The sequence below is a fragment of the Neospora caninum genome, chromosome III, assembly GCF_000208865.1.
Source record: "Neospora caninum Liverpool complete genome, chromosome III".
NCBI lineage: Eukaryota > Apicomplexa > Conoidasida > Eucoccidiorida > Sarcocystidae > Neospora > Neospora caninum.
Genome location: NC_018388.1, coordinates 626151 through 637516, shown reverse-complemented (window position 1 = coordinate 637516; position 11366 = coordinate 626151). Strand labels below are relative to the sequence as shown.

At 53.9% G+C, this 11366-nt stretch overlaps 1 protein-coding gene across 1 annotated transcript; it reads left to right on the top strand.

Moving 5' to 3' along the window:
• On the top strand, positions 1-5150 carry NCLIV_007680 (conserved hypothetical protein; the record flags this gene model as incomplete). The annotated part of the gene is made up of 3 exons (XM_003880279.1): positions 1-3169; positions 4729-4844; positions 5067-5150. 3 exons carry the CDS (start codon positions 1-3, stop codon positions 5148-5150), a joined length of 3369 nt encoding a protein of 1122 aa, XP_003880328.1.
• Between the last annotated feature and the right edge of the window lie 6216 nt (positions 5151-11366).

Sequence of the window (11366 nt, the reverse complement as noted above, 5' to 3'; positions counted from 1 at the left end):
ATGAGCCACGTCCCCGGGATTGAAGCCCCAACTTCACCTAAGGGATCCAATCATCACGGAGCTGAGACACCGCCTTCTGCTTCCGTGGACCGACGCCCTGTGACCCCTACACTTCCTGCTCCCGTCTCCTCACGGCTGTCCCCCTACAGTTTGGTTGACAGGGGCCCTCCTGCGTCCCGATTGAGAGCGTCGGCATCGGCTCTTTCGTCGGCATCTGCGGAAGGGACAAGCGTGGACGGAAAGCGACCGGACGGCGCGTCGCCTTCCTTGAAAAACGAATTGCTTCAGTCTTTCGCCCATATGCTGCTGGCCATGCGGTCGCAGCGAGTGGCTTTTGGCTGGCAGCTCTCGCAGGTGCAGCGGCTGGTAGAGCAGCTCGCCGAGCTTCCCCCCGCAGAGGGTTCTCTCCCGTCGGCTCTGCCTTCCAGCGTCGTCGCCTCCCTCACAGGAGGGGACGAAACTCTGGTCACGACTCATGCGGAAGGAACAAACGAGACGCCCTTAGTCGCAGCGAGCGCGGGGACGCCTTGCCCTGCCACAGCAGGTGTGCGAGTGGAAGAGCGAGCGAAGCAACTGCATGCGGGTCAGCCGCTGCCAAATGCCGTGACGACCATCGACATGAAACGGGGCGTTCCTCATGGGAACGAACCACGGAAAGGTGAATCTGCTGGTGCAGCAAACCAAGAAAAACCCCTCGCACTCGATGCATCTCGAGGGACTGGCTCGGATCCTAAGGGACGCTTTTTCCCCGGAATCCCCGACGGAAACTCAAGACTCCTGGCAGGCTCCGATGTGAGGACCTCCGTCGGCCCGTCAACGACTCGAGATGAAGGCAGCAGCTTCACAGCTTCGCAGCTCGACCCCTTCTCGCTTTTCTCCTCTGTCCCGTCCTCGTCGCGCTTGGAGCTGGGCGTTGCAAACCTCTTCCATCCAGGGGCTGTGGTGAGTCCGCAGTCAAGGACATCCGTGGAAGGAGCGTTTGCTGATTCATCCGAGACATTGCGGCGCGAGGGAATTGGCTCGCTGCTACGGAGTCGACAAGCGAACGGAAATGACGACGCTTTACCCGAAGGAAAAAGCATTTCTGTGACCTCGCTCACTGATGAATCGGCTCCGGTTCCTCAATCTGTTCCTTTTACGGCCTCCGAGACTGGCAGCGCTCATGGGTTGGCTGGTCCTTCGGTCTCCTTGCGCAGAGGGTCAGCCGATCTCCAGAGTCTAGAGAGACGCATTCACGGCATTCGCCGAGCGATCGAGTTGGGTATGCAGTTCGAAGATGCGTATGAGATGTTAACCGCGCGTCGTTCTCCCGCGAACTCGTCTGAGGGCGGGAGATTAATTCTCGACCAGGCCGCCAGGGAGCAGCGAGAGAGCCCTAGACACAGCATAAACGCCAGCAAAGCGGTGCAAGCGCATGCCCAGGACAGTGTTACCGCATCAGGTGTAGCTACAAGAGACTCGGCGAGTGTCGCAGGAAGCGAGACTAGCAGACCTCTTGGCCTTGATGACCTTACAGTCGTTGTGACACCAGCCAGAGACAGCCACAAGCGCAGGATCTCCTCACGTATTGACGCCCAGCTGATAGCAGAAGAGAGCGGAAAACCGCCTTTCCAACCGTCCTCACACACTCCGGGTGCGCACTGGGAAGGGGAGGAAACAATACTAGCACACCCCAGCGTCGACCGGGATCGCCGGAGTGACACCCGAAAAGACGCACAACGAGCCGCGGAGACTGCCCGTGCGCACCGCAGGCTGCAGCTGGATCAGCCGACCGTGCTGCGGGAGGTTCTGGAAAGGAGGCAACGGACGCTGGTCCGCAGTGAACGCATCCGCCACCTTCAGTCCCAGATGCGCGTTCTTGAAACAGCTCGCGAACAGATGCTGGCGCACGAGCGGCAGATGAAGGCACGGGATTCTGTTGGAAGGCGCACGGATCCTGAGGCGTCCCGACAGGCAGGACAAACTTCAGAAGCGTCGTCCGGGAATGCCTGTGTGATGAGCTCACCCTCTGTGGCTCATGTAGCACACGAGCAGAAGCCTTATGAGAAGCGTGAATGGGCTCCCAACACCGGAGTGGCCATCACCCCCACTGGAAGTCTTCCTTTAACCCGCCGTCGCGTGCAACACCCCGATGAGAGACTTCTTCCTCCGCCACAAGGCGAATCTCCATCGAAGGGCAGTCCCTCCGATACGGTCTCGGATGTCCCAGGAGGCTGCCCGCGGTTTGCCAGGGGCCACACACGAGCGAGAAGCCAACACACTGGCACCAAGGGCTTGTTGCTGTACCCGACTCGATTCCTGGCGGACATGATGCGAGATTCGGTGTATGAACTACGCCACCCGCGTTCCCCAACTGATCGTGCAACGCCCTTGTCGCGACGGCTCGCTTCACAACGCCCTGCAAGAGTGGAGCAGCCCCCTGAAAGGCATCAAGGGACGCCCCGCAGTGTGTCGCCAGATGCATCTCTTCTTTCGGGGATTCTAGACACCCATCCTGGATCTCGCTCTCCGAACCCAAACCAGTTTGGGTCTTACAGGTCAGATACGTATGCCGGCGTGCCTGAGGCTTTAACACACGAGTGGAGGGCCGGAAGTTCCCGCTGCCGAGGAGCCAAAAGTCCAGCCTTCATTCGAAGCCGTGAGAGCGACCGAAGCGAGGAAGACAGTCGCCCCCCGGCGGGGATGCCCTCGCCGCTTCGACGAGGCCGGTTCCCTGGCCCTCCCCCGCCTCTTCGCCAGATTGCAGGCTCAGCGACGCCCGCCCGCATTGTAACTCGACCCCCCTTTGGAAGCGATTTCAATGCAGCTTGGATGAATGAACGGCTTTTTACTTCGGGAGACTTCTACGACTATGTGCCCTCTCAGACAAACAAAACGAACTCGCGGGGACGAAGTCCATCTGGCCAGCAGCACTCCAGAGGAGTTCAGGTCTCGTGGGAGACTGATGACGTGCACGCCGAAGACGAGCGAGACGACTTTCCAGTCACTGAAGTGGATTGTTACGAAGGAGGAAGCGCCTCGATTGGCGTGTCCTGGGGCGGCCGAATCGGGGCGGCCCGGGATTCTCGAGGAAAAACTCAGGGTGTTCGTGAAACACGAGAGTCAGTGGGCAGGCTCTTCAGCACGCAGGACCGCGATGTGGGCGACACCCAGAGGGTACTCACTTTGCGTAAGTCAACGGGGATTGTCTCTCCGGTGCGGTACTGTGACTCGGCTGTGCACCGTGGTCCGCGGTGTTCTATAGGTGCTCATCCGAGCACAGTCGAACAGTATCCGAGTTACTTCTTGTACTCGACAAAAGAGAGTGCGTGTGGCCAAGAGCAATCGCGTTTTCATCGCCACTGTGAAATACCGGGGCCGAAACCTAGGACAGTAAAGACGCGAACCGCGGCAGATGATGGGTCAACTCGAAACGTGAACTCTTCGTGCTCCCCACGTTCGGCGGCAATGAGAGGCACGCCACTACGAACAGCCGAGAACGCTGCCCTAAGGCATCCTGCCCCATCAGCTACATCTTGCAGTGGGGGGGCAGGGCCAGCTCTTAAGGAAGCATCACCTCGGTTTACTCGCCTGTCGATGCAACCGTTGTTTTTGTCGAGTGTGGCTCGTCGACCGGGGAGTAGTTCGTGTACCAGAGAAGCGGCTGCCTCACAGTACCCAACAGTTGTGGATTCAGTTGCGTCTCTCTCGTGGGTCAAGAGTCTGAGGAGTGACCACGGGGACCGCAACAGTACAGCAAGGTCCGCGACACCACATAGATGGAGACATCCGAGTTCTACGCCAGCGCCGTTGGCGCATGCACCACTCTACGCTCCCTCTCAGATCAAGGTACGATTGAGACCTGTGCTCTGATCTTTCGTTCTTGAAAGACCAAGCTGTCTACTGTCTTGCCTTTAGCTTCCTGTGTGTAGGTGCCAGGTATGGCACGACGCAGACGACTCGATGAAATACGGAACGTCGCATGCGTGCGAATGACCAGCTTGTTCGTAGACTGACCCGGAGCCGCCTGACATGGGTCTCATCTGTGCGAAAGCTGTGTGGATACCCGTCGTTTGCTCTAGTTTCAATACACAATAGCATCCGTATGAGTTACCAGAAACGACAAGGCTCAAGGGTAACAACATCTTGTTTTGGAATATCATGTAACAACAATGGAGGAGACCAACAAGGACACGCGCTGGCAAGCACCTGTCAGACATGAAAGAGCAGTGAAAAATAAACTCGGTAGTGCTTGCATTCGGGGTCTCCGAGATCCCCCCGGCACTGTCTCGAGGTTGTGAATGTCCCGGCGAAACAGAAGATGCCTTCTGAGAATCAAAGATGAATGCGACACTGCTTTCTCTATCATATATTATCCTCCCGGTTCCTCATGGCAGGCTCCTCCGCGTGAACAGAAGAAGCTGAAACCTCCTCAGCTCCCACTGCCGAGCTGTAGTCAACGGCGGGACTTATCAGTACGTGTCAGCCGATCCCCATCGTCCACAGACGGAGGGAAGTTTGCTCTGGGTCGACATGAGAGGATTAAAGTCGGCGACGATGTAGACACTCGGTCACAAGGCCGTCGAAAAGAGCGTGTTGCTCAAGAAGTCGCGAGCGTGAAGAAAAGGTCTTGTGACGGAGATTCCGCTCTCCCCGACCAGCGAGTGACCGAGGCCAGCATCTTGCAGCCGGTCCACGTGAGGCTAAGGGTTCATATTCCCCCGGAAAATGGATCCAACTCCCGCCTAGCGCCGCCATTGACGGTGCGAAGGCTCGACCCGACAACGCACAAACAGTTTTTTGAAAGGGGACAAAAGTATCTGAACAAGCTGTCTTTGGAGCTTCCCCAGGACCGTACTCTAATGGTAAGTTTGAGCGTTCCACCCCACACTCAGCAGCTGAAAGGAGTTCGCTCGCCCACAGGGCCCGCTTTGCAGGCGCGAACTTGATGCTGGCAGAGGCACAGGGAATTCGCGCAGCAGCTTTTCCCGGTTGCCTCCTGTTGTCCCTGGGGAGTCTCCAAGTCGGCAGAGGTAGTTTTCTTCACGTTGCTTCTGTCTCTAATGTTCCCTCTTTTGCTTACTCAGGCCGTCGTATCCGAGGGTGACGTCCCCGTGGCTGTCGTCCGCGTACGGTTAACAGACGATGATTCGGATCCACGTGCGCAGTAGTGAGCGTGGGCACTTTTTCAAGGCTCGTGCTTTTCACACGGTGTGAAGGAAGGAGAAAGCCATGAAGATTCTATCTGATGCACTGCCTGTTCTATCGATCGCCCTGATCTGCTAGAGTGTTTTCTTTTGGAATCAGTGTTTCGACACACGCACGTGTGCGTTGTAGCAACTGTATGTTCGTGGAGCATTTGCTCGCATTCGTGAGACACAGACGATGCCGCAACCCGACGCGATGGCTGTCAACATCTCCGTGCCTATCTATCAACTGTTTTCAAAATATGTTTTACCATACATCGTCTTTACGCCTCAGACTCACCACCTTTTTACCTACCCGCAATCGTGGGCTGCCCCCATCTGTGCATCTGCAGGGTGCATCGCTGGTGTAGTCTGTATCCATGGGATAACCTTCGGGACAGTGGTAGGATAAGTGCAGTTCCTACCACGGAACCTCGGTGGCACGCAGAATGGCTTAGTGTCAATCAGAACGACGAGTGGGGACGGTCGGCTGCAAATCGTTGGTGACAGCTGTCGCACGGTCTACCTTTCGCCTTGCCGCCGGCCACCCTGCAACAAACTTAATGTATCTGTCAATTTGTAGGTGCCAGTAAGAGCAGGCGCTTGCAATGTGAGGTTTCTCACCAGCACACCAGAAGTGCAGTCCCGACCAGTCTACTGAATACGCTGTTGCAGGCTGTCCGAGCAGGTGCTCGACCTCTATGCTTCGAATGCCAACAGTCGTATCAAGGATTCCTGTGGCTTCTAAATCGTTTCGTTGGAGAATAATGTATATACATATTTGGGCTCGATGGTCTTTTCAAAATTTGCCACGCGATGATTGACTGACCACGAGAAAGATATACCGGAGCGGTCGAGCACCTCATCATGAACGCGGGAGCGGGATACGTGATTCTAATACTTCGTTGCTGAGAATACTAGAGCTTTCCCCTTATTTGTTCTCTAGCGGCCACGGAATAGAAGATAGCCACGAAGTGTCTCCTTACTCCATCCAGTGTTTATCATTCGTGCCTTTTTGTTTTGGGGAATCTCATTCAGGCGGAAGATTTCGACATCCAAACGCACTATACGGCTTTCCACAGAAATTCTACAGCTAAGGTTAAGATTTCTTGCCCTGCCTCCGTCGGCGTATTTTTTCTGATGATTTTTCGAGTAGTGCAACGAAGGAAAGAAGACGACCATAACACCATATGCATTGGAAGGCGTCGACGGAACGTGCCATCGTTGACACATTCATGGGTTCGTTATATTCGACTGTACTAATAAATCCGATGTGTGTCAGCTGGCTTGAGATACTGGTGATGCCCGGTAGCACCATACGATTTTCTACCTCTCACAGGCTCAGAGTCTGGTGCAGAAAATTGTGGGGTGGGTCAAAAATGGAGACAAGGGAGTTCTATACGAAGAACAGCACACGCAACTTATCTAGCACGAGCGCTTTGGGTTTGTTCAGAATACTTGTTTGAAAGTCTAACACGCCACCCAAATGTTATGCGTGGAACTGGTTTCTCCGTAAGAAGGAATTGCGTCGCCTGGTTGGTAAGCCCGCCTGAACAATCAGCTCACATATATGACGCATCTGACTAGAGCCCCTCGGAAGCCTACGCATTGCAAGGCCAGTGAACAGTGTTCAGTCTACTGTCAACCGACGTGGTACTGCATGCTTTCCCATGACGTTGAGAATTGTCAATGACTTCATCCAGTAATCGCTTACCCAGGCGATATTGTACGCAGTGGGTGTTTTACGCTGCTCCTGCTGGTTCGCGAGTGTATCAAAGTCAATTCCATTGTCATCCCGTATGCAAGCCTGCTGGCAGTAGCAACATGTACCACGCACCGTAAAATGGATGCAGTTGGCGTCTAAATCCCCGCAATGACATAAGAAAGCGGCACAAAGCCGACTGGCTGTGAGTTGGTGATCTGCCCTACGCAACGCTCATTACATCGTTCACCGTTGTTTGGCACACCTTGCGAACCATAAGATGCTATAATCTTGGCCTCATTCTGCTGTTCTGACTGCACGCAGTGGCAACAGCAGAACTGTCTATCAAGAACACTGCAATATGCCGGAAAAACCTGTAAATTTGTGCAAGTGGTCGGGCGGGACAGACAGTAAGTCACAAAAAAACTCTCGTGTGGATCACTGCTAGATGCTGCAAATGATAGCGAACGGTGATGTTTCCCCACGGTATACGATGTTAGCAAAAAATGGCGTCATGGTGTCTTACTGTTTCTTCGATACCTCACTGATCTGATCCACAGCACTGCCAGAGGTGAATCCGCCAATTCGTACCCTTTCCAACTCCCTTGTTTTGAAGATTTACCATGCCAATCTCTCTGTAATTGTTCTTCTGGCGAACACACAAAATCCTAGCTGTTTCCTGAGGGAGACAGTAGCTTACTACGAAATTGCAAGTATCCCCTGCATTGTTCGAACTGGTTGGTTGCGGTTTTTCGATGTAGGGCTTCTGATATCCTTCTCGATGGATATTTGATTTTCCTGCTGCTGAAGCTTCATCCGCGTGAACGCTGTTGTCTGTAACTGACGGTTCGTGCACAGAAACTAATGAACCCGCTGAAGTCCAAGGCCGGCCCGACATACACGTTACATTATTCACAGGGCACCATACACGACCTGGAGCTGGAGCGTTGTCAATAGTTGACTGCCGAGTATTTGCGTGCGGCCGACGCACATCAATCTGATGAAGCACTGCGTAGACCTCGCTTGAATCATGTTGTAAGTTGACCTTCCCGTGCCCCCTGCCTCGGTTCCTCGTAACCCCAGTGCTGCCCAACAACTGGCGACTGCGGTTCGGCTGTAATATCTCCCAAAGGTGATCAATTTGCTGAGGGACAGACCGGGGAAAGTTGCGATGTGTTAGTTCAGACCACTTTCCCTGCCTAGGTGGAACAGGGGCGCAGTCGAACGGCGGCAGCCTCGTCCAGGTGGACTTGCCAGCATTGGCCTGTATGTTACTCATCACTGAGGCGGGTCGAACACCATGAGCAGGGGTGTTGCTGAGGACCACGTGAAAATCAGAGGGGGTTCCGGTTCCTTGTTATCTAAATTAGTCCACTGCAGCGAGCCGCCTCCACGCTATCCCTACAATCCAAAGATTATTCTGCCATGGGAGTACCCGTACCCCTGTGCGCATCCTCTCCAGAAGTGTCTGCAATGAAATAGCTTAGGCTATTACGGGTTGTTTTCATGCGTACGAAACCACTTGCTCATCTAACTCGCTTCGGCATGTGTGCCTCCTGAAGGAAGCCGATACACATCTTGCTCCTTTAAGTATTTTTGAAATACTGCATGCGATACTGCGAGGCTGCTGCCGGGACTGCGGCCACCTTGCGGCTTGCTGAATACAGTCCTACATCTGCATGCAGATCGGCTAGTTCGTGGGGAGCTACAGAGACGAGCGCATGGGCTTCGCGGCTACCTTAGCCTGTTCAACTTAACCGACACTGCTTCCGTTAGCAGCTCTATCATTTTCCTCACCTATGCTCGAATGACAATATATGGAACAACGTTGCTTAACACAACTCTCGGCAAAAATTTTCGGTTAGAACACAATTGTTCCATCCGCAAGAGGGACAGGAACTAACAACACGCCAAATCTATGATATCCAAGTATCCTCTGCCATGGCATTGCTTTAGCGCAGTCTCTAGGGAAGATACGGGACACGATCGATTGCGTACATCAACCGCATGGTGCGCATTTGAATCAGAAGACCAACCGGGCATGCTACCATTTCGAGAGAAGAAAAACACTCACATTGTGTGCCTCCTGAGTTGCCCCTGCCCCCCTAACTCGGGCGTATGAGGACGGACGGAAGGTGGTCAGCATTACGACTGCGTTATCACGGAAGAGACACTACTTTATGGTATCGCCTACTTGAACTAGATTGTATTTTAGGGCATCTGCAAGTCACGAAGTCGATATTCTGCTATTGCCTCTGCTACTATCTACCACATCAAACGTGAAACGAAAGCAGCACTGCAGGCGTGAGAGCCAAAGGCCTGGCATACGAGTGAATACACAAGCACTATGTCAACAAAAGTTAAGCAGCTGCGTCCTTCTCTTCAAGCACTGCCGAACTCAACAGCGGTATCAAACAGTGGCTTCATGGTAGCGTACACAACAAGAAGCCTCCATCACGGAAGCCCACAGGGCCGTGCCAGATGAGGCACCGTTGCAACAATACGCATACACACGAATGCTCGTGATCAGAAGCATATGGCGGTGTCTGAGTTGCCCTCTCTGTAGCGGCATCACGCACGCACGAACGGTTCTATCAGATACACGAAGCTGCACCAAATGTCGAAGGGCATATCATCCTCCTGACGCTGTCACTCTCAAAGCATAGCCATGTAGGGGTAACTCCCGTGGAACTGACGAAGTCAGCGCTCGCGACGGTTACTGACGTGATGTGCCACGCCGTGGAACGTGGTTGCTAGGAAAGGCGACGGGTCAGTGGGCACTACACCTGTGCAAAACGCTCACTCAGCATGTGGACTGACCGGCACCTTACGAAAGAGGACCTTTTGGAAAGATATTCTCAACGTAGCCGGAGGAATCGATCTGCACACCGTCACTGTTGTGTGCCACCTCATGGACACCGGCGCACCGCGGATTTCGCTGCTTGACGTTCTGAGCTCTGCATCTGTTGCAGCACCAACGGGAATTCCCAGCTGAGGTCCGAAATGAACGCAGTACTGCAGAGTGCATCAGTTGCGCAAGTGGCAAAATACAGCGTAGTTTTCTCTGACCCGAGAGTCTTCAGCCGGCAGCTGTCTGGATCATCACGAGAGCGGTCGAGATGTCAGCTACAAATACGTAACATTTGCCTGGATTTTCAAACCTTGTGTCTTTCTGTTACATTCTACTTTCAGCTGCTGTGTTAAACGACAGCGGGAGGCTTGCTTTTCTGCTCTGGTGAGGTAGTTGAGGGCTGTTTGCCGGCGTGAGTGGGTTGCAAACTAGCACGATCGCATGCGGACGGACGCACCCACCAACCTAGCGGTTGGTTGTCTTGACTAGCAGCCTACTGCCTGCCGACTGGCGTCAAAATCGGTTAGAGTTCAGCGGTGGCATATTGTGATTTCAACCGCTCCAGAAGCGTGAACCCACTCATGACTAGCGCCGACAGAACTGTTGTTCATTTTTTTTTCATGCGTAGATCCAGTTTTTCCCATCCGCCAGGGCGCTTTGAGCTCTGACTTGCCGTGTCTTTGCGACACACAGAAGCTTGCCGGTCCCCGACTAGCAGTCCTAGGATCACCAGCAGTTGGTGTGGCACCCGAAAAGATTTTCACGTTTCATGTCCACTGCTGTCTCAGAGTTCCTTTAAAGAAAACGCGATCAGCTAGACGTGCCGACGGGCAAACGTTGATCCAAGAAGCATGTACCGTGCAGACTATATTCCTGCGTCGGACGCTTTGTCGTACGGCGGAGTATGCAGTTCTGCCGACATGACTGCGGTCTGAACCTTCCATCTGTCCATTTTGTGTTTTATGGACCGACTCTGGAAGATCGCGGTGGTGCAGATTTTCTCGGTGAACCAGTGGACGTCACCGACTTTGGGCACAGCCTTCATCTCAGATTGCCTGTGTTACCATCGGCTATGAGCAATCACGTCAAGACCACCAGCACCATGAAGTGACAAACTAGGTGACGAGTAACTAGATGACTACTGTTCTTCTCGGCGTGCGCCTGGCAACAAAGCAGGCGAAACAGGGTGTGCGATGCTCCTGTCCAGCGGGCTTTCGTGGTTGGTTGCTTGTCTCTACACAGCTGTTGACTCCTTGATTTCTGGGCAGATCATCTCACACTACACGAAAGCAGCATGTTGCAAGAAGAGGGATCGGTGCCACCTCCCTTATCGCTGCCTTCTTCGGATTCTGCCGAGGGATCGCAGGGAAACCGTTCGTTCGAGCGTGGAAGCCGGGACCGGCAGGCCATCACGCCATCGCAGAAGCCGAAGGGTAAATCCCGGTGGAGTCCTCCACAATATTTCCGAGGGCTCAAGGCTCAAAAATGGATAGTCGAACTTGGAAGCTGCCTGGTCATGCTTGGGCTCGGTTCATGTCTGAGTTGGAGCTCCGCATACCCGTACATATTTTTTTATCTTCAACAGTCAGGCGGCTTGTGGCAGTACAGGCATTGTGCCTGGGTGTCTGTCATGCAGCTGGCTGGGTTT